Raw genomic sequence first — 23,487 nt, forward strand, 5'->3', positions numbered from 1 at the left:
CTATTCCCACTCGAGCGTTCTGGGGCCGTGGGATATCACCGTATCGGGCTGATCTTAACGTATGAATACGCTTTATACACAGTGTAAGCACAAGTGACGTGTCAGCGCGTAGGTGCGCGCGGGCATGCCACGCGCGCGCGCACATGTGTGTGTGTGTGTGTGTGTGTGTGTGTGTGTGCGTGTGTGTGTGTGTGTGTGTGCGCGCGCGCATGCGTGTGAGTGGTGCAGTGTTTGAGCGCGAGGGTGAGTGCCGCGTGGCTTCGTGGTGAGATGATGGCGTTCCCTGATATCACACCCGCAGCTGGTGTGGTAACGTGGCCGGCGGCTGGTCCACCTCCGACCCCCTTAGCCACGGACTTATCAACGCTATAGCCGAACCGCAGTTGTAGCAAAGAAAGACGCGCTGTGTGGACATAAAAGCGGAAGAGGTAGCTGCAGTGTGGTTGATGTGCTGCGAAGGATGCATACTCCATCGTGGCGGACGTCGTGTTTTTCCCGGTTTCCCCAGATCCTGCGAGCTCGATTCAATTATAGATAATTTTGCGCCCCCGTCGATGCAGGGAACTCCGCTGCGGCTTCTTTTCAGACGCCTGATGGTGAAATATGCTGATCCTAAGACGGCGAACGCCTCTCAAGCTTGCTTGCCGCACGCTTCATATATAATTGCTTATTCTCGGCTTGCCTATGGCGGCCCAAGCTTGTCTTAACTTTGACTTAATTTGCTAAAAATAGTGCCTGCTGCGAACGAGCTGCTGCTTAGCACCACAGCGGTAGCTGGGGTTACTTCAGTTCAATGCTCGGGCAAATGTAGGTAATCTCGCCGTGTCTTCGTCTCACACCACAATGAATCTGTGCCGACTCGGATGCACGCTGTTGCTAACTGTGAAGTGGGGGTTCAGCTTTGGGTCGAAGGCTCGGGGAAAGGGCATTCATATCGTTTTAAAACGTTCCTTTCATCGTACCATCACAATCGTGATGTCGACCTTTGCAGAAGTTCGGGGTTCGGCCCCCATGACGAAGGGAAGGCGGACACGCGCTTTGAAGCAGACTGCGATCGTTTATGTATTACCTAGATACAACTTTTGCAGGAAATAAGTCTGGATCTGATCGCTATCTCCTAGTTTGTTACGAACATCCTGCCCCACCAGCCGGGTGCGTCAATGCCAGTTCAGCAACCCATGTTTGCCTTCTAAGCCTCTCCAACGTGCCAACAGTTTGCAAGACTCCGCCCGTGTTTCAGCAGCTGGCTCTTTTGGCCAGCGGCCAACTGACACCGGCCGACCGAACGCCCTTGGGACTCTGACCGGCAAACTCACCAGTTGCCGCTCAGCGGTCACCGGCCGTTAGCCACGCGGACGGCAACCTTTGTAGCATGGAAGGCTGTCTCAGCTGCATAAAGGGCTCTCCTGTTGGCATTCTCGTGACTAAGCGCTCGCCATGGTATTGGTGTCCTAGCTCTGACCAGGAGCGGATCTAGCCATTTTGGATGGGGGGGGGGGGGGGGCAAACGGTTCTTGCAGAATGTCATTCAAAACACAACGTGGCTCTCACACCCACATCCACACCTACTTATATATATATATATATATATATATATATATATATATATAAACTGCGGGGAGCAGGATAAATATGTGACGATAGGCTGGGTGTGAAGCTGAAGTTAACGGGTCTTTGGGAACCCAATAAATGGGATAACAGGTTAAGTCACCTTTCGAAATGGCACTGGGATGGCGGGTTAACCACCCACTAGTAACGGACTGTTCATGCTAGACTCGCAACCGTCGTACGCTGCGGATACGCGTTGACTATTGAAACAGCTGACTGCTCCGGCCGTACCAAAACGAGAAACCTACGCAATAAAAAGTTGGAAACATGACGCGGCATGCACAGAATAGCACGCGCCCAGTCGTTTTGTGGGCTGAAATCTTAATTCCACGGCTTTTGGGAGTATGGTCCCTTTTCCCTACCTCCTCCACCCCTGGATCCGCCGTGGTCTTTGACCATGGCCCCAACACTGAACCTGCCATTGCAGTCTCTTTTGTGATGCTAATGCTTCACCATAACACCCTTTAACGGCCTCAAAAGGCCCCGCATTGACCACGCACAAGGCCTCGGACCGACCCCGACCTACATCACCACCCCGGCGAAGCCAGCCGGGCCTGGGCCCGCTGCCAACACTGCAGCCCGGGCCTCATAACAGCCAGCAGGACGAACCCGGGCGGATCCATACCGCAGCGTCCAGCCGCCGGCGGCGTCGACGGAGCTGGGCGCATCGACACAGCGTCGGCGGGGAGGGGCAGAGGGAGGGGAGGGGCGGCCGGGCCACCTGTGTCGGCGGGCCGGCCCAGTCGGACGGTGACGTGGTGGCGCGGCGGCGGCGGCGGCGGCGGCGGACGGCGGAGGTGGCTGAGCGGCGTCTCGAGCGGCGGCTCGGCACGGCGGTGTGGCGCTCACGGCTTGAACAGCGGCACGGCACGGCAGAGAGGCGCTCACGTCTTGAACAGCGGCACGGCACGGCAGCGAGGCGCTCACGTCTTGAACAGCGGCACGGCACGACAGCGAGGCGCTCACGTCGGTATGGAATGTCTGCGTCCGCTCTTCCAGTTCCGAACCTGATAGCGGTGCGCCGTGCAAAGAATGGAGGATCAGGAATGTACTACTGCGAAAATTCCAAATAGTTGTACTCGTGGCAAACCCGTATCATGTGACTGGCGTCGCGAAATTTCACTGCTTCTGCGGTCTAAAGCAATGTCTCAGCTGGCGCAGCTGGCAGCAGCTATTCAGCGGTTCCTTTTCACAGCGTGTGAGCGGTCCTATCCGCTAACGATAGACGATATGGTATCGGTCTGAGCTGCAGCTAGGCGTTATCGTGCCTACGCCAACTGCGGGTTGCAGCCCTCCCTGAACAAAGCACGATTTAAAGGTATTGCAGCCGTGAGAGAGGGTGATCTACCCGTTATTTCGAAGGCAAAACATAGTTCCCCAGCTGTGGATGAGTCGTCAGGGCAGCTGGATGGTCCGGTCAAGGCCGATCGAGGTTGTTGGGCAATCAAGGTCTTCGCGTCAAAATCCGCTCTAGAAGGGTGACCTTGGACCTAACTACCTACCTAAAGGTTACCTGGTATCTAAAGTTCGTTCGGGGACTAGTTTTAGTACAGTTGATAACTTTCATGAGCAAATATAGTTTATGTTTCGTGCGCTGGACCATGATTGACGCAGAAGTGTAGCCAGCCTCGGCTGAACCGCGAGCTCGGTATTCAGTACGCGCAGCCTCGAGCATTCATAGCAATGGTTATTTTGCTTTCAGTATGTTATCCGCCGATAGAGAGCGGGCGGGTCAGATCTCCTCCCTAGCGACACTTCCCCTGCAAATGGGATCTCTTATTGTATTTGTCCATAGCAGCCATTACGTGATGTTGTTAAAGCTGCATTTCTTTTGAATTTCCGGGCATCACTTAACTGCGGTCGACATCTTATGAAGAAAACCTTAAATTTCCGATGATAAAGCTTATCTTTGACTACTGGTCGAGCACCAGTGCTCGAGAAGGGTAAATAATGATGCTTAGCAATGTTAAATGATGTTCATTGTAATTCGAAATGTATACATGTGCTCTATAACGTATCGATCTCGCCTCAGTGCTGTTCGAGGAATTCGAAACAAAATAAACGACCCTGAAGATAAACGAAACGAAATACCCTTGCCTCAGCATGTAATGGTGTAGATAAAACACAGTTAGCTGCAAGTCATCATCAATACTGAACCGAAGTATCAGTATAAGGACCAGTAAGCATAAAAGCGGTTAGCTACCGCTCGACCAGATGGATTTGTACTCGTGTGGTTTGGAGAGAGTTCGGACAACAAACTTGGCAAGCGCGATATGTTTTTCAATGTTTTAACTGCCCTTGACAGCCCAGGACCGGCGTCCGAGCGTCGATAGTTTGCTTCAGCGCCTGCCGACGTGATGTTACGCCGTCACGCGATGTTCCGCCGTCACGCGCTGTTACGCCGTCACGACTCTGACCATGCATTCACTCAGCGCATGTGCCATGACCAGTGCATGCTACCGACCAATCACACCACAGTCTCCTCTGCCGCTGTTCGAACCTCACGAGGGTTTGTGACGTCCTCGGCCGAAACAAGCTTTCCCAAACAACGGCCGAACCGCGGAGTGCGACGGCCACCCCGTCGTGCAGCCTTGGGCCGCCAGGCTCGCGCGTCAGTTGTGCACCACCGAAATCGATCACGTCAACACGCGGGCGGTTCGCTACCATGGCAGCCGTTTTGTTCGCCTGAAAGGCAGCCGATTCTATCCGTGGGTAAAGGGCTGTTCAGTTTATCGGTGGACGCGATACAAAAGCGAAGTTACGTGAAAATTATAAAGACGGTGAGAATCTATAGCTGGTGATAAGGCTAAGCCGGGTATCGCAAGTAGTAGTCCGCAAGAACCGTATGCACTTACGCACATTGTGTAGCGGGAAGTGCAAGGACGACCTTGCACGTTAAAGGAGCTTTATGAACAATCTTTGTCAAATAAGAGAAGGGAAGGTTCGTGGTTCCAGACTGCCGCTAACTTGTCAGTTCCACGTACATCAAGTTCTTGGCTTCCTGCCTTCCAACGATGCATGGATGAGTGTAGACGGATGTCGAGTATTTTCCAGCCACAAGGTTGGTCCACGCTAAATTCCGGTGGAAAACCCTGCTCGCAACCGAATGATTCACCTGCGGCTTCCCCCTGCGCCTACTTGTGTGCCATATGTCTGCTTTGTTCTTGTCAGACGTACGCACATATGGTTCATATCGTATATCAGCACATATGATGTGTAGGCATTAATGCAGGTAGTTGCATATTTATATGCATAGTAGCCTTTGCGCTGTTACATATATGTATGCCCTGTCGTCTTTGCGCTGCATGCTGCAGGGCCGTGCACTATTCAACAGGCACATGGGTCATTCCAAGACAAACCGACTCCGGTTGAGTGCACCTCAACACGCCACCCCTGTCAAATGTGACAAAGAGGTATATTGGGGTCATTTTATGGCCAAAGCAGGGTTCTGAAAGCTTTAGAGCCGTATGACGTACGGATAAGTAACTAGGAGCTGATGAAAACACGCGATGACGCTACAAATACTGGTTGTAAAATTGCTCTAGCAAAATATATTTTGAGAAGCATAATGTTTTGAATAAATGCATCGATTAGCTGAATACCTGTATTTTCTGAAACATGGGTCAATATAACATTCGATGTCTCTTAGGTACACATTGTGATGTGCATTGGCCTTCGGCCTCATTTTCTAAAAACATAGTTTAGTTTTCTTCAAACCAAAATGCAACTAAAAAAACAATTTATTGACATTTAGAAATGACGAAGATATCAATGGGGACTCTTCTAGATCGACTGCAACTCGAATTTCAACTGTGGGGGACCAGGCACGGCGGCACGCCATAAGCTGGTGTCATGTGTCGGCCGGTGTCGTTGACTGGGCGCGATGGGCTCACTCCGTCGGGAACCGTGACCGCGACCTTGAAACCATTCATGAATATCTTACAACTAGGTAAAATCTTAAAACCTAAAACCTTAGAACTTCTTCCGAAATTTTAGATATTTTTCCGGAATAATGTTTGAATGACGAATGCGTGCTAATTCACCGTGCATACCTGCCGTCCTTCACGAAACGCGTGAATGGCAACGTCTTACGTTCCGAGTTTTCACGACACATCGACAACTAACATATAAAGTTGAGGTTTAGCCCCACATAATACAAGAAACAGCCATCTATTCTGAAATTGCACTATTGCGTTTCAATCTGGCATTGAGCCGGAGCCAAGTTACGTCGTGTTCTGGCTAAGCAGGCTTGGGACCGCACATATAGACTTCGATACATCACGCATCTTAATCGCTGCTGGCTTTGAGCATACGGACCGGGTGACCCATAGCGCGCCATCGTGCGCAGAGCTGTGTTGCCGCGCGGTGAGAAAATGAAGACCTGCAGTTTTTTCCGCTGTCAGTAAGTGCCTCCGAGGAATGTTTAATAACATAACGGGGTTAAATTCGTAGAAAGAGAGTGGAACCAAAAGTGTTTCTGCAGCATAACAATATTAAGGTGGTTGCGGTGCAAATCATTCGCCATCATCACCAACAAATATTATTAGAAATGTGATAAGCGGTTACAAATGTGCAGAATTGGCGTGTCAAGCTGAAGTTATCTGTAGAGTCATTTGACCCGAAGCATGAATGATGAAGCAGGAGCTTGCGTAAAATTTCTGACATTTATCTAGAGAAGAACTCCTATCTGAGGAGTTTGGTAGAAACTGGTGACAAATCGTTTTTCAGCTTACAGAAATTAACATCGGTCTCTGCCGTTTCAAATATTGATGCTGTCCCGTGAACAAGTGGATATGCTGGAGCTACACAATCTGTGAACACAAGCCCCTGATCTACATCCAGTCTCGGGCTCAGCCATGGAAAAAGGTGCTCGGATCGCGAGGTCATCTAGGAAAAATTGCAACTCTAATGCATACGGTCGGGGAAAAGTTTGCCGGCTTAGGAAATGCAATTTTTTGTTTCGTCGTCCATGAAAGTGCTTAACAAGCGTGATGAGCGCGGTCCTCTCTGCGCCCTCGCCACGGACTGGGTGTGTTAATGAGATGCAGTAATGACAGCGGTGGCATTTGTGTGCATTACTTTGGAGCAGGGGCGTCACTTTCTAAAATCTGTTCGAGGAGCTCAGCCAAACAAGTTGATTCAACCTCCCCCCAAAACCTGGTTTCTCCCCGGACTTTGAATTTCGGCCACTTGAATTTGCGTCGTCAGTGCTACATTTTGATATAATTTGTTATTGTGTAGGTTCAAAATGGTTTTATTGCGAAGGAATGACTTCCCATTTCAAACAAATATCAGTTTCCTTTTTGTGAAATGCTAGAATGCAACGTAATCCATAAAGCATCTGAGTCTGTTTGTTTCATTTTGTATTTGTTCATCAACCGACAAGAGCAAATGAGTAGTGAGCTAACTTGCTATCCACGATGACTTTGTAGGTGATGATATAGTGAAGTGATGATATATGGCTGCACGCAACATCACGGAAGCATAATTTGGTTCTCAACGTGCGTGACTCGGGATTAATGGCTGGCACGTAAGATTGATCAAAACGCGTTCTTCATTTTCACCTTGCTGCGGAATGCCAGTTGGTTTCCAGGCCACGATGGCTGTTCCCCACGGAGTGAGTCGATCACCACTGGTCACCCGACACCGGGTGGTCGGCTTATGGGCGTGCCCATGTGCGTGACCCGCCAACGGTCAAATTCGTCTTGCGACCAGTCTAGAAGAGATCAATCGGTTTCTTGTTTTAGTCAGAACGTCATAACAATCGTTTTCAGATGCGTGTCGGTTTAAAACCAATCGAAGAGCCAAATTGTTTGAGAAAAAGGGGTCAAAGGCCAAGCTAGGTCACAATATGTTTCGAATTGATCATTGCCCTGTGTGTGATATTAACCCATGGTTCCAAAAATGTAGGTTTTTTTTGTTTTCTATTGCACTTATTCCAGCATTGTGCTCCGCAAATTGCTTTCTCTAGAACAAGTTGAAAATAGGGCTCGTGACGTCATCGCGCATTCGCATCAGCTCTTAGTTCGTTTTGGCGCGCCCTACTAAAGCGTTCTAAAACTTTCAGAATCGTGTTTTGGCCGCATAAGTCATTCATATAATTGTCTTTGTCAAAACTGAAACGGACGCCGTGCTGTCATCCGGTTGAACAGTCGTGGAATGACCAATGTACCTGTTGAATACTGCATAAACGCATCGTTGCCTTTTGTTAAAATGTACAGAAACGGAAATTAACCATCTGCACCAATCCTGGACATTATTTCTGGAACCCTTGAATACAACCCTATTTTTACAATTTACCCCATTAATACACATTATTTAGGACATGCTAAATATATGTCATGTCAGGGGGCGTCGGTCCGCACCCCTTTCTTCTTGATGTCTCGATAAGTACTTGGTCGATCATCAAAAGGCAAACGGCTTTCGATTTGGGTTTTTAATCCCTCCCGACGTGATTATTGTCCTCCCGACATCATAAGCCACGTTTCGCCCGACTTTGACGCAACTAACGCAGGTCGACAGCTAATAATTCCAAAAATCCCATCTCAAGATAGCATTTCAAGATTCAGAATTGCTTGGTGTATCCAAGATACAGAACAAGGGAGGATTACAACGGAACTTTCAAAATTATTTTTTACCACGTTTTTAGTGAACATAGGCGATGGTACATTACCACGGCATCATAAAAGAAAGTAAAATCCCAAAATATCGCCGTAGGTGGTGCCAGGGTAGGGGAAAGAGACGGCGAAATCAGAAATATATTTTGACTGTCGGCCACAATGCTGATCTCTCTTCGAAATGAATTACGGTGCCTGCATACCGCGTGTGAACATGCCCCATAGGTGTATGCAATTTTCATATCCATATCCTGAAAGAAGGATATGGGCAATCGAGCGTGGCTTATTGAAGCGTGGCTTACTGAAGCGTAACCTTAAAAAGCGAAGCCTTTTGGAGCAGCCGCCGTTGGCTGCCTGATAACGGTCTTCGGCCATGGTCTCCGTGCACTGCACTAACCCCCCCCCCCCCCCTCTTCTTTTGGCGTTCCTGTACTCGCTTCTGACATGTCATTGCATTTCTAAATGATGTTTGCTGCACTGAGGTGGGAGATGGATAGATAGATGTATAGATGGAAGATGGATCGGTTGAAAGTGCAAAGATGGTCAGAAAATGCAAAGCTTAACGTAATACCGATACCGATTTAAATTGATGCCGAAAAGTATCCCTTATTTGCCCGCATTGACGACCCGTAATGTCGTTTGCAGTGTAAGGAAACTCACCATTTTCCAGTCCTGTAATCACCTTTGCCATGCTCCTTCATTTTTGGTATATTGCTTAATTTAAAGACACCTATAGTGCAACTGTTTCACGTACCGGAAACAGCAGCAATTCCTGTAGAAGCAACTCAGCGAGCGCAACCCCGTGCCAATCACTATCTCAGCATCATCGCCAAATTTCACGGGAGTCCCTCTCAAAGTCGGACTCCGGTGCCGCTCCTGCGCCTGTCATGGACACAAATTTTCGGAGAGAAAACAGCGAAACCCCGAGTTACCGAATCGCCTCCTCAACACACTTTAATAATGGGATTAAAGGCAGAGTCATTTTTAAGGCAGCTGGCAGTTTAGGCTAAGGCCGGTCGGGAACCATTAAGCAATAAGTGATCACTGGCGAACAGAGTATGAATCATCTGGGCTGCTATTTCGAAGGAGACGTCCACATTTACCGGAACAGTGCTCTTATGACCGCTATCAATCCAACGTTTGGTGCTTGAATATCGTCCAAAAATGTGGTTTCTTTTACATATTGAGTTCGTCATAAGCCCAAAAGTTTGTTTCAGTTGGGAGGTGATCAGGCTGTGCAAGGAAGGCAGGTCATGCGTTGGAAATTTCAAAGGCCCTGTTCGAGTTAGGTCATCCACCACTATTATAGACACAAACTCGCCGTTCGTGTTACAGACACAAAATCTGTTTGCACTATTATGGGCACAAACTCGCAAACACGTTTGCCTGGTTAGTTCATGTTAGCCCAGCTCTGGGCATAGTATCCCTCATGAAATGGTTTACTTCACATGGTCTTTGTTTTAAGAAGCGTCAAGTAGTCCAGCTGGTTGCGTGTCGATTTCACCTGATTGTGCCGTGCAGCGTTCTCATGACTGCGAGGACATGGTCTAGGCGCCATGCCAGCTGTTAACATGTCCTCTGGATCCGTCGTGAGACAGCATGACAGTACGTGCGTCAACAAGCGCGACCATGTGTGTTTGTAAAAATCAACCAAGAGACGACCGACCTCCCATGTCTGTAAAAATCAACCGAGAAGCGACCGGCTCCCATGTCTGTAAAAATTAATCGAAAGACGGCCGGCTCCCTCATCCGATCAACCACCACCACATGAATGGCCACCGACCCGAGATACTGATCTGACGTGCCATTCCCAGATTGTCAGAGCGGGTGAGCCGACTGGCCAGGTCAGGGTCATGCGGTTGGGTGAGGTCCGGGTGGCGGAGGACCAGGACTTTCGGCAGCTGGTGGCATTGGCCGACAACCATGACGGATGGAAGCTGGACTTCTGCAACAACTCCACAAAAGTGTGGACCAAACAGCCAGACGAGAAAGAGTGCAAAATGATGAAGGTAAGCTTTTTGAACGTCACGTATTATCAAGCTAACCTACTAAAAGGGCTCATACAGTTGCTAGAATTGCTACGGGACATATTAAGTAATGAATTGGCAACGAATTCTTACACCAACCGGTTCGACAGCACGATTAGCGTCTGCGTTGTAGTGCTCTGAGCTGGTTCGGTATGGTATAAGTGCGAGCCTGTTTTGAACCCGCCTAGAGTTTCGACATCTACAGCGGTGCCTCCCATGCATGGCAGGCGAGCACAACCTACACAGACGTGGACGCCGCTACGGTGTACGACGTGATTCATGACGTCGATTACACCAAGCACTATGACAAGAGCATGCTGGCGATCGACACCGGCGGCTGCCTGAACCCGAACAACCAGATCTTCTACTACGCCAGTAACTACACGATGCTGCTGTGACGACGCGTGGCTCACGCCGCCATACTCTCAACAGCTGGACTGGCAGGCACTGTATGGGTCTATCCTCACGGAGACCTGCACTGTGTGGGTCTGTCCTCACGGGGACCTGCGCTCTATGGGTCTGTCCTCACGGGGACCTGCGCTGTATGGGTCTGTCCCCACGGGACCCGCGCTTTTTCATGGTTTACCCGTGGTTCTTTTATAGCCGCATTGAGACGTACGTCGCCAAAGCAGGCTTGGGTAAATGTCATGGCGCGGCGTCTCCTCCCTTCCCCCCCCCCCCCCCACACACACACAAGGTGCAATTGTTGTGCAATAAAGCTTGGCAGATAGCTGCAGGGCGGAGGGCGATCGATAGCTCTTGCCGCGCCGGCGGTGTGAGGCTTACGCTGACGGAGCTCAGTGGTGACCAATATTTCTGTCTGCGTCAGCCGTCAGTTCACGAAGGTATTTGGAAGATGAAAAAGTAAGCCATGAACTATCCGAACGTTCCACCTATTATCTGATCCGTGCCTCGCGGAAATGGAGTTGCCGTTTTGAGCCCCACATCCCCAACTTATTTGTTACGCGATCAGAAGCCAGAATGGATCACAAAGTGTGTCATTCGTGCGATCCATCAACATCAGGACGTCCGTGAACCCCTCAGTACATGACGTGGTACGCCCATGGACCACGCAGGATCGCACAATGCGAACCGGAAGACTTCCCAGAGATTTTGACTTGGACCCCCGAGATTAAGGCCGAACTACAGCACTCCAGGCAACAACAGCAGCATGGTCGTAGTGAAGTTCCATCATTTGGTAACTGCCAGAACAATCTGGCTCCAATCTTCAGTATGTAGAGCACCATCATTGGTAGCAACAATGTCAGCGGCCCGACCGTAGCGCTCAACATTGCCACCCTGATCCGGCGAGCTTATTCACAGACGCGTCGAAACCGATCCGGAGATCCAGCCTCCGGCGTAGTGGCCAAGTGCTGCCCGTGAAGTCCAGATGATTATGCGTCGTATAGGAAGGAAACATATAGTGACATTAAATATCTTCCGGGCTTTATAAACTAAGAGAAAACACGTGACAAGTCTGCGGGGACACCAGGATTGCTGCGAGTTTGATTGGACTACATCTCGGCTACTCGAGACTTTGCTGTTTCGCATGGGAGTGGGACAGTCTGGCAAAAACGTGCGATCCCAGAAAGACAAATGGCCTATTCGACAGAACCTGACACCAGTCACCAAGAACATAGGCATTTACCTGCGGTAGAATTCAGTGATATTCGGTCATATTCTCTGCATACTAAACAGGGCATTATGAGCATTGTTATGAAGGGCATAAATAAACATGATCCATGTTTCGGGTACCTGAGCCATATTTTTCCTGGTTCAGTTGGGCTCAAATCACGGAAAAATGTTTCTTGGGTCACAAAGTCGTGATCTCTTCAGAAGCGAGCGGTTCGACTCATCCTCATGGGCATGGGGGAGAAACGCCTGAAATGCCTTTTGAACGATGGCAGTTAATTTCCTGTTGAACGTCGATATGGACAGCTACCAACAAATGATGTGAGAGCTGCAGCCAAGCTTCCAGGAAATGGCCCGCTACATTTCCCTAAAGGTTCATTTCCTTGCTTCTCTCTCGGCTGGTATCCGGATTACTGCCGCGCAGTGGGCGACAAACACGGAGAACAGCTCCATCGAGACGTTCAGCGATGACAAACACGGCAAACGGCTCCATCGAGACGTTCGGCGATGACAAACAACGGCAAACAGCTCCATCGAGACGTTCGGCGATGGAGAAGCGATAGCACGTCAAGTTGAGATCTTCGATGCCTGGCAGTTTGTTGCTGGGTGCAAGTTCGGAATTATCCAAGGCATGTGTGCAATCGGCAAGCGAAGAGAAGTTGCGTATACCTTGCAGTTGTAAGCCGTTGGTACGTCATTGCGTATGTAAAGCACAATATATCGCAATGGTGGTGTGCATATGCACGGGAGTTATGCTTTTTCTCGGAAATGACCCGGTCAACGGTCTTGGTGGTTACATTCGGGGGCGTGGGCAGCAGGAAAAGAAGCCATTAGCACCACTTAGCACCATTGCTTTGCATATGGTGCTTAAATTTATCTTACGGATTTTACTGCACAAAAAGCGCGTAACAGACCTATGCGGAAATCCAAAATGGCTGCCTAAGACTAAACCTGGCAAGTTATGTTCTGCATACAAAATTGTACACTGTTTTAAGATAGCCTCTGTTATTCTGGCGTTCGCGGACATTTTACAACCAAAACTGTTATGGTGCGAATAAACTGACAGGTGTATTCTAATAGGGCCACGTGCTATGCCTATATTGCCCCATCGTATCTGGGGACCTAGAGCTAGTTAGCAATCTAAGCATTATAGTCGTGGTTAGTACCGTTGAATCGGTCAGAATTGTCCACTTTCTTCTCGGAAGCACGACAGAGGTGATTTTGTTGAGTGTACGTTAGGTATGATATTTTGCAGCGGGCTCCCGAAATGCTGGATCCATCAATTTCCGGGCCGATTTTCTAAGCCAAGAGCTAACCAAGCCCAAGTTCACCTCACCGCACCCCACCTAGCATAGCCTATGGGCAAATACACCCGACGGAATATGGTTGGTAGGCAATGGTTTGCACGCGCGGCGCGTGCAATTCTTTGTTCGACCATCGCCACATATCAAATAAACTTGTTTTGCTTCTTTTGCGGTGTTTATCCCCGGCGAGCTTCATCTCGTCGATATTTTCCCAACTGGTCATTTACTATGTTGAGCTTTATCCCTGTCTATATTTTTGGCAGTACTTTGGGTTTCTCTATGCCATCATTCTCCCTTCCCATATTAATCCGGCACCTTTGACTATTTGATGTTTTGGCTTGCCGCTATGTTTCGTTAAAGCATCTTTCCCTGCCGCCATTATTTTGCCGGTCCCTGCCGATGTTGTGCGCCCGATACTCCATAGACTCGATCGTCAGGTATTTGACACTTTGTCACGCGGTCGTGATCGCCAGCCGGGACCGCGACCGTGACGTCACCCGTCGTGACGTCGTTCCAGTGGCCTGCCCCTCGCCTCTCTGCAACCGCGACCTGGTGGTGCTCCGCTCGTGGCTGGACACGGGCCGGGAGTACTACAGCCTGGGGCACTCGGTGTCGCACCAACAGTTCCCGCCCCGGAAAGGTTTCGTCAGGGCGCTGAACTACCTCTCAGGTGAGGGTCGGGAGTTTTCTGGCCGTCTGTCCCGCCGTGTCTGTTCGGACTCGTATGGAGGTCGCTGCAATCCTGGCTTAAGTACGCCTGAAATGAGAGACTTGGAGGAGGTCGTCACAACAGACATCGTCTTGAATTGCTTGGGCGATTGGCGCGTCATTCGTGACTGTCACTGATTGCTGATGAATTGAAATCGTGCGTAACAGGCTGTTGAAGGGTGAAATCCAGTACGTTAAATGCCTCACGGCGTTAAATGCCTAAATGCAAACACGGCGCGTGGGCACCTGGTCACTGGTTATACGCACGGAGGTGCTGCTGGCCGAGGTGTCGCTGGGAATGCCGAATAGCTCGCGCTCATCGGGAGTGGCCAGAACTTGTATCCGTTGGCAGCATCCGGTGCTGAGTTAGCGGCTGTCAGCATATCCAGCGACCGGTGATTCGCTAGTGCTCGCATAATGTCAATGGCGGAGGGTGCCACGAGACCTGTAGGTCAATGCAGTACAGACGGATCAAATTAATTCAGGGTCTAACATTATGTAAATACTTTAAGTGCATGTCGATGTATGAAAAATGATCATGTGCATATTTGCGCTGAAAGCATGGCCACGTTTGCCAGACGTAGTGCACTGGGCAGAAAGTGCAGGGGGTGTGTCTGGCTGGAGATGTTGACGAAAGTGTGTATCGCAAGCTGCGAGATGTTTTTTTCTGCGTGGCAAGCGATTGACTTGCCCTTTAATTTAATCGTGGCAAGAAGTTCGTTGCATCGACTGTCTCCCAAAATGTGGCCGTTGAGCAAGCCTTGAAGATCACATATTTGACCAGTACCTGTTCGACAACGCAAGCGGAAAATAATTCCAGAAAAAAATCATTATATTGTCGGCAAGTTTAATGCACCATTCCTTTCGGCGGACCGGTTCGACAAGTAAAACTATGTTGAACCGTAGTAAACCGCCGTCATGGGGACCGGGGCGAAACGTAGTTTTAAGAGCCCTGAGCGCCACTGCATTGCAGGGCGTCCTGATGACCATCGCTTTGCCTTCGTTTCTGCTGGCACCAGCGGCCTGCGAAGATGAGATGAGGCCGCCAAAGTCAGTCGTCCGGTTAGCGGCTGGCGGAGCCGGGTCGTGTTTCACGGTTTCAAAATGCTCCGTCTGTCTCCCGGGACGCCGCCAGGTATTAGACTCCCTCCAGCGTCATTTCTTGGTGATATCCAAATGTCGCGGTCGCCACGGAACTACGCCATACCCACAAAGCTCTCCTGGCGTCTGCCTCCCAGCCTCTTTCGCCGTCAATAGAGGAGAGCAGAGCCATGAGCAGACAACGCACTTCGCGGCATAGCTAGCTGTCCCTGGCGTCAGCTTCAGTAGCGTGCCAACATCCACTTCTCCTGTGTTTTTTTTTATCGCCGAGCTGCGGACTGATCACCTAATCGGACTAAAAGGGCGTGTGCATAACAGAGGCCGGGTCCACTCTCACACCTAGCTCAGTACGTGTACTGAAACTACAAAACGGACGGGCACCCGCCATCTTACAAGATGGCTGCTAGCCTGGCGATGAGTACCGTTTAGAGTCGTTTGACAAGGTCTTCTCTGGTAACAACCCACGTCGAAGCGGCCTAGCTGTTGTCGGAAAACTAGGGTTTAGTGGAGCTCGCAACTCGCGAGGCTGAATTAGTGCTTTCGGGAGTAAAATTTGTAGTGTTGGCAAAATGTCCACTGAAATAGCAAGTGCGTGTTCGCTGACACATGTGTCCGTCTATATGGGTATACGGGATGGTCATCTTCGTCTGACTGACGTTACTGTTCATTATGCTCTTGCGCAGGTTGCTCTCTCTGAAAAACGAACATCGCTAGGAAGCAGGCCAGGCTAAATGCGCACACGGATTAACAAAGAGGATCTATGTGCAATTATGGCGTTCCATAGAATCTAATGAACACCGCATAAACGCATTGTCAACTGCTCTGCGGTAGTTGTCGTCCTTACCTGAATATATACAGAACGGTCGGAGATAACTGCCCGCGGCTTTGAGTTTTGTCATGACACAACGTGGGAAGTCATCTTGGGAAGACTAGGATGTAATTCAACTTGGCATGCCTGCTAGTACACTAGCAGGTCATGTGCGCTACTGCGATGGCTACCCTATACAGCAATGGGGCCATCGACTGCGTTTATCTGCCAAAATAATCGCACCTCTCCCGCACGGAACGCCATTGCTTTGAGCGAAGAAAACTCTGTCCTTGTCCGTGCAGCCCCCGACTCTCCATTCGCTGCCTTGCAGGCAACACCTCGGTCACGAACCACCGCCGACCTGGCAGCAGGCTGCCGCGCGGGCTTCCGTGTCAGCTCCCTTCCGAGTTCCGAGCTCCGCACAGTCGCGTGACTACAGCCAAAGACTCCGTGTCGGCTGATGTGTCCACCCCTCCCCCTCCCCGACCTCTACCTGACCTCGCCCATGGTCAGCATTATTGCTCGTTTTTCACATCCTCCGCAAGCGATGATGGTTCTTCCAGCTAAGCGCTATGCACAGGTGTTTCCTGGGAAGAAATAGGCTGTCAGGTAAAAAACAAAGTCAAATGTGTGGATTGATAAGCCGCGGAAGTATGTTAATTCTGTTCAAGAAAGTGTCCTTTTTGTTCGTCGGCGAGCTGCCTTATCCTATATCGTTACGAGCTCTGGCACATGGATGACCTCCCGGCCCCTTTCATTTGTTGGGGCTACACTCCACCGGTCGTCAACATGCAAACTGAAGAAAGAAAAGAAGAAAAAAAAAACACTGAGCGTGCCCAGCAGCTGAGGAAGACCAACCAGGGTCTGTCTGTGCAAGACGGTGTCGTTGTTCATTGCCCGCTTGCGCAAGCAGGACGGACCCTTGAGTATTTATTGCACAGGAGCAGAGCTGATACGAGGGCGAGTCCTTGTGGCACCGTGGGAATCTGTGCACGTTGATTTATGGCTTAAAACGCCTGGCCTTACCTCTTGCCTGTGGTTTAAATCCCCGACCTCGTGCTGTCTGATCTGCCCTTGGGCTTCACTTCAGACCGGACGCCTATTGGACCGCTGACGTGGCCCGTAAACTGTTTCTAACCTTCACACGACCTGAGCCAGGACCTTGCCCTGGCCCAGCTATCGATCTGGCCTTTGGCATCCAATCCGACCTGACTGCTAATAAACCTCTGACCTCGGACCTCGCTGCAGGGTACGTGGTGCGACCCCTGTCACCGAAGAGCTGCCAGGTCAACTACGTAACCTACGGCAGCCCTGGAGGCCAGCTGCCTGTCTGGCTGGCCAACAAGGCCACCCAGGTGCTGGTGCCCAAGGTGAGCGGGCCGCTGTCGCCCCTGCCGCCGCTGTTGCCCCCGCTGGCCTCCTCTACCGCCTTCACATTTCTCTGGTGGGCGGGCGACATTGGGTGTGAGGTCCAGATGACGGCGGACTGACGACTGCTCGGCCGTCCGATGAAACGTTGGCCCGCGCCAGTCCCGAGGCTTATCGCATTATGCTGCAGCAATGGATGTGATGCATTCAGTGCTGTGTTTAACGCCATAACGCTGAAGTGCTGCTCGCCGCTCACCTTTGGACTAGGCGTGGGCAACGTGTTCCACGCATGCAAGTCGAGAGGGTTTGAGCCGTCCATTTAAATGCCCGCGAACTATTTTCTGGCAGACGAGGGCGTGCAATGGACTAAGAATGAGCCTCGTCGTCGGGGATCGGTATCCTGTCATCAACTGGTCCATGGGATGAGGGATTGAGCCACGAAATCTTTTCACATGGCTGGTTATATACGTATTCAGTCAATTATAATCATGTCCACTTCACGTTTATGTCTGTGGTTTTCCCAAACAAGCCCGGCAGACAAGCCGACAGGGCGTGATGCCAATGAGTGGAAATGCCACGCCAACACGTGGGACTCCTTCCGAGTATAGTGTAAGCCCTGCTTCTGCCGCTGTAAAATCATGACCGAAGTTTTTTTAGTCTGAAGATATAGTCCGCGCACATCAGATCAGTTCATCAATTAACAGGAAGTCATTCAACTCGCGAATTCAGTGTCACATAACTCTTTTTTACGCATCACACAGAAGACTACGATAATGATCCCTTTGTGACTGGCAGGAGTTACGCGTAAATGGTAACCACATAAGTTGATGACTAGATAGTACCTTGGTCTTCGTGTCAGCACAAAAATATCCATTCATTTGTGGGTCGCCTCACTGCGCTTCACTTTATTTGGCTCTATTCAGTCCTGTGAGACACAGGGGTTAGGTTCAATGCTAGCACAGTGTGAGTCAATCCTGTCAGCTCCACCTTGATGCGGACGGCCGTCAGCGCCTGGCTTAAAATCAAACTGCACACCCTTTTCCACGTCCGTTTCATCCAGCCATGTTGCATACAGTGCTCAGTAAACCTGATTTTTTCAGACTGGGTTGCCAAGCAAAGCGTAATACTTCCCTTTTTACCACACTTTGGGCCTGCACGTCGCGTTTCTTCGTTTTCCCTCGCCCCTTTTCCATCGCCCACCTGGGACATATGCTGGCGCAGCACGTCCAGACCACGAACACCGTATAATCAATCACGTAAGATCTCGTTTCATGAAGTTCAAATTGGATAAGCCAGGATGTGCTTGGTTGTAGCTTGGAAAATTTATGCTGCCTGGCAGCAGCGCCCAGGTACAACTTTTACTAATGACTCGCAAAAGTTGCATGGAATGCCGGCGCTAGCACCTGAGGCAGTTCCGGGTCACGCCTCTGATATCTGAGCCGGCACTGGGTCACTTCTCTGACACCTGGGTCGGCACCGGGTCACGCCTTTGACACCTGAGTCGGCACCGGGTCACGCCTCTGACACCTGAGTCGGCACTGGGTCACTCCTCTGACACCTAAGTCGGCACCGGGTCACGCCTTTGACACCTGAGCCGGTACCGGGTCACACCTCTGACACCTGAGTCGGTTTCGGGTCACGCCAGCGACACCTGGGCTGGTGCCGAGTCACGCCCCTGACACCTGAACCGGTACTGGGTTACGCTTCTGACACCTGAGTCGGTATCGGGTCATGCCTCTGACACCGGGTTATCTTAATGTTCCAAAGGCGCACCTTGGAACGTGCAGATGTCTTTTAACACGCTACCGAGTGGGGGTCAGTATAACCACCATCCTCCAATTTTTTTTACAAAACAGCTTCCGAATAGTGTGGTGGAGCCGTGCCATCCTTAGCTGTGGGCAATTCAATGGCTAATCGTTTGGTATACACATGAATTTCTTCTGTAGGGTCGCTGATCTATGCCAGGCAAAACCTGGCCATGGCTGTCAATAAAGGCCACTCTTAGGGAATCGTCTAATCTGCTGCGACAACGAAGTGTTAGAGGAAGTCACACATCTTTGAGGTAGTTTTGTAGACAATCAGATAACTGAACTTAGCGACCAATTTCATTGAACTCGGGACATGCATAAAGAAAGAGTGACGTCAGAGACACCTTGCTTTTGTACTGGAGGCCTGGCTTTAAGAAGTAGGACGTCAAAAAATGTGTTGTATGAGCTTCATAAAGGTCAAAGGTGTCACTAAGCTAGATGAGTGTCACCAGATATCACCAAATGATATCACTAGAGAAGTGTTCCTATATGAGTGCCTTAGGTCGCTGGCCTAGTTCACTTTCCGTTCAACTTTTGTAGGAACATACTGCCTAGCGTTGTCCTGGACGCTTATCTAAATTCAAAAGTAAAAACGGTCTCAAAGCTTTTTGGCCATCGTAACCTTCTGCAGATAAAAACCGTGAACTGACCTCCAGTAAACACCAGTGGCCTTTTGCTTAGAAGAGGCACCAAGAAAAAAATGGTTGCATGTGGATGCTTGAGATAACTTAGGATCCCGACCTAAAGCTTGACCTAGCAAGACCTTACAAGACCCGACGGCCATGACCTGGGAACCCCGGAATTTGACACGGGTAGGTTCACGTACAGGCAGGTCTGTCTACCCCGTGAGTTTATTGTCTCTAGCTCTCGTAGTTTTTGAGACCTCAGGGGAGTCAAATTGGCACTCCACCCCACCCGAGTACGTCGCCTACAGCCACCCACCCCGGGCGCGTGTTAAATAGCTGGATACAGTGGCTTCGCGACGTTTTGGGAGTGCAGTGAATGACCCAAAAAGTGTTGTCACAACTATGTGTTGCCAAAGGCTTTCATCAGGGGCGCAGCCATGTGAGGGACTTGGGGAACCCGGGGCTCACTCCTTGGCCCGGTTTTATATTTTGGCTATAGAGGGCTCTGGACAGCAAGTTAAGATCGGCGTGATGCGTGCCCACTGAGCTTCGGGCTCTTTCTTTAAGAAAACCCTGGCTGCGCCTCTGGCTGGCGCAACCAGCTGCCAGATACCGATCACACCAGCTGTACAGGAACGTCGCCCGGTACCGACCGGAGTGGCGGTTATCATAGGTACAGGAACGGGAAGTGGGCACTGCGGATACCATTGCGCCCCTACTTTTCGAGAGTGCTGAGCATGAACCCGTGGCGATGCACGAAATATTGACCGGAAAATAGAGTTTTGGTATCCTCGCCTTCTGCGTCATTCCTTCGCCTATAAGGTCGTAATAGTGCAAGGACTATCGCATGACATTAGGTACCATCTTCAGTTTTGTCAGCATGCTGCTAATGGTTACCCGCAGGCCTTCTCACGCAACCAGCTTTACCCCGGACATTTTTTCTGAGCAAAGGTCACTCGGGGTCACATCGGAACCCAAACCTGATCTGACCTTAGCCGTCGTCCTATTCGCTGTTTTTCATAACGCGGACTGATGGGATGGTTTCTTGCGGCCCCCTGGCGTTTTCAAATTAATGCAGATAGATTATAGCCAAAAAAGAAACTAGTGGATTGGTCTCCACGAAATATCGTTCTTGGTAGCAGTACTGATGTTGAGGTAAACAGTTGACCCAATTATGTCACGCCAGAGACCAAATTTTCCAGGAAATCGCACTCTTTCAGATTTACATCATACATACGATGATAACTCAATTCGGTTTTCAATTTTGAGTACAGTAGTGTATCCTTTTAGGTGTTTTGAGCATATATTTATGATGCATGCCTTCGTTAAAAGAAGTGCCCCACATTTGTATGGGGTTTTAACCTGAAATAGCCATATGAAAGACCTTTTGATGCAGCTCACAACTATGCCCAGTTTAAGACCCAGAGAGCCTTCTGGTTCTTGAGTTTAAAGGCCGCAAGGATGTGGTAGAACACAATGGGGGAAGATTTGAAAGCCACCTTGGCATTTGTGACGACATAATAATCTCATTAAAAATCTACCATCTCATACGTCACGCTGTGATCAAGGTCAAGAAAAATATAATGCTCGAGTCATTCATATCTGGCGTTTGTGAGCACGATTTCCAGATATAACGGCTATCAATTGGCTCTCATTCAATGTCGTGAAGGATACGATGACGTACGACGAAAGTGAATATATTAGATAATAAGAATCAAGCGAGGACATATCTAGGAGCATATTCACTAAACAGAGAAATGGTTTTGTCTTGAGCAGTCTTCTCTGCTGAAAAGCAAACCAATAGCTATAAGTGAGCGTGTTATATCATGTCTGATGCGATCATGTCTATCATGTCATGATAGACATGATCATGTCTAGCATGTCTATCATGCGATATCATGTCTATCATGTCTTATCATGTCATGTCACGACATTCGTGGTGTAAAAACACGCTGAAGGTGTTCCGGTCCCGGGCAGCATCATTTCAGTCTCGTAAGATTCTACAAAGTTTCTTCTCCGATTGCCTGCATACGGTTTGTTTGCAGGTACGTACTGCATTATTGTACCTCCCATAACACAGAGAACGGCCAATAATGCCTTCAGTTGTAGATGATGCGGCGCAGCAGCTTCGTATCAACTGTTTGTGTCCTGACTGTATTACTGACTGTATACTGACTATGTGTCCCATCACGCCTGTCGTCAGCGGGAGCCGTCCTGAGGGTCGCCGCCGCTCCCTATCGCGAGCGGGAGAGGGTGTGAGGGTCGCCGCCGCTCCCTATCGCGAGCGGGAGCCGTCCTGAGGGTCGCCGCCGCTCCCTATCGCGAGCGGGAGAGGGGTGTGAGGGTCGCCGCCGCTCCCTATCGCGAGCGGGAGAGGGTGTGAGGGTCGCCGCCCCTCCTATCGCGAGCGGGAGCCGTCCTGAGGGTCGCCGCCGCTCCCTATCGCGAGCGGGAGAGGGTGTGAGGGTCGCCGCCGCTCCCTATCGCGAGCGGGAGAGGGTGTGAGGGTCGCCGCCGCTCCCTATCGCGAGCGGGAGAGGGTGTGAGGGTCGCCGCCGCTCCCTATCGCGAGCGGGAGCCGTCCTGAGGGTCGCCGCCGAGTCCTATTGACGCGGCGTGCCGACGACAAAATGCACAGCCAATTACAACATGGTGCGGGCTGCCGTGCGCATCTCTCTTGACCCCTGTGACCCTCGCCCGCTGCCCCGTATTGACCGCTCTCTCGCTTCCGGCAGATGGTGAAGCGGTTCCACAAGGCCTGCCTCAAATACGCTGGCTGGAAGAAGCGGCACAATGCGCACTTCAAGCCCTGGCTTTTCCCCGAACAGATGCCGATAGAGCGACTGAATCTGGCGCTGGTAGGCTGTCGTGAATGGCTGGGATAGGAACTGTCTGGCTGGTCTTCGGCAGACCTGAGTCTGGCTGTTTCTTGAAATGACGAACGAGATGGAGTAAAGGTAGAAACGTTGTTAGAATTACTTCATTTTCATGATAACATAATGTTTTACGTCTCGTCCTAGAGACAAGGCCATCTTGTCTCCATAAGATTTAAGTCTACCCTTGTATGTGCCTCGTATCGCATCATCGTCGCCTCGTCGCCACCGCTCCGTCTCGTATCAGCAAAAGCATCCGGCGTTTACCCATAGCTATTCTGAAGGTTATTCACAACGCTGGGACCTGGTTGATTGTGTTCTTCCAATCACAGCGTAGGCCCTCGTAATTTGCGCAGTGTCCGGCGAACTAGAAGCCCCAGGCCACCACAAAAATGGTATTACGCGTTATACTCATTGGTTTCGAGGAACGAGTGCCTCAGGCATCGAATGCATCAGGCTTCCCAAAAAACCAACGATGGGTAGTCCGTGGGGTTTCGGAGAACCGACTGTGCTATTGAGTGGCTGACTAGGACCCAGGCAAGCGCTAAAACCCGCCAACTTGTGGTGTGAACGCTTTGCATTGGTGTTGTGTCATTGGTAAATTGTTGGTGTGAAAGCCGGTAATCTTTTCAGTTTTTGTTTTAACTAGTCTCAACCCATGTCAGTAACTATGCAATAGCTTGCAACTCATTCACACAGCCTGCATTGCCCTTGCAGTTTAAGGTCATCGCGTCATTCGTTGCCAAACAAATCTGATTTTAGGATACATAGGGAGAATCTCCACCCTGATCCCTCCCATGCCATTCTAACGACCCTGATGCGATGGCCACGCCCAAGTATTTACACCTGTTTTTACACCTTTCAGTGCATCAGAAATCCACTGGACGAACGCGGGGTAACAACGGACGAGTCTCAAGTGCAAGAGTTCGACCTCATCTCTACGGACATTTTAAACGAAGACGACGATTAGCGGGCGGAAAGCAGGGCGAACACCTGCAGTGCTTCCA

At 50.3% G+C, this 23,487-nt stretch overlaps 2 protein-coding genes across 2 annotated transcripts in view; both read left to right on the forward strand.

Annotated features, from left to right (window-relative positions):
• The window catches only part of LOC119108373 (uncharacterized), a 15,146-nt gene extending 14,552 nt beyond the window's left edge, over positions 1-594 (forward strand). Inside the window, exon 14 of the mRNA XM_037231949.1 lies at positions 587-594. Coding sequence (XP_037087844.1) covers positions 587-594 — 8 coding nt within the window. The remainder of the gene's footprint in view (positions 1-586) is intronic.
• Positions 595-2,416: 1,822 nt separating this feature from the next.
• On the forward strand, positions 2,417-23,450 carry LOC119108374 (START domain-containing protein 10). Its single transcript, XM_037231950.1, has 7 exons — positions 2,417-2,578; positions 10,040-10,234; positions 10,480-10,627; positions 13,706-13,858; positions 17,054-17,175; positions 22,343-22,465; positions 23,346-23,450. The coding sequence occupies exons 2-7, from the start codon at positions 10,079-10,081 to the stop codon at positions 23,448-23,450; spliced, it is 807 nt and encodes a 268-aa protein (XP_037087845.1). The 5' UTR covers positions 2,417-2,578; positions 10,040-10,078.
• The last annotated feature ends 37 nt before the right edge of the window (positions 23,451-23,487 follow it).

Source organism: Pollicipes pollicipes, unplaced genomic scaffold (assembly GCF_011947565.3).
Source record: "Pollicipes pollicipes isolate AB1234 unplaced genomic scaffold, Ppol_2.1 Scaffold_6686;HRSCAF=7923_pilon_pilon_pilon, whole genome shotgun sequence".
Lineage (NCBI taxonomy): Eukaryota > Metazoa > Arthropoda > Thecostraca > Pollicipedomorpha > Pollicipedidae > Pollicipes > Pollicipes pollicipes.

Bases quoted from the DNA above. Each gene is read 5' to 3' on its own strand.
- LOC119108374 (XM_037231950.1), top strand. From the start codon at position 10,079: ATGCGGTTGGGTGAGGTCCGGGTGGCGGAGGACCAGGACTTTCGGCAG. The intron at 10,628-13,705 runs GTAACTACACGA...ACGTCGTTCCAG, and splicing joins CCAGATCTTCTACTACGCCA to TGGCCTGCCCCTCGCCTCTC. The intron at 22,466-23,345 runs GTAGGCTGTCGT...TACACCTTTCAG, and splicing joins AGCGACTGAATCTGGCGCTG to TGCATCAGAAATCCACTGGA.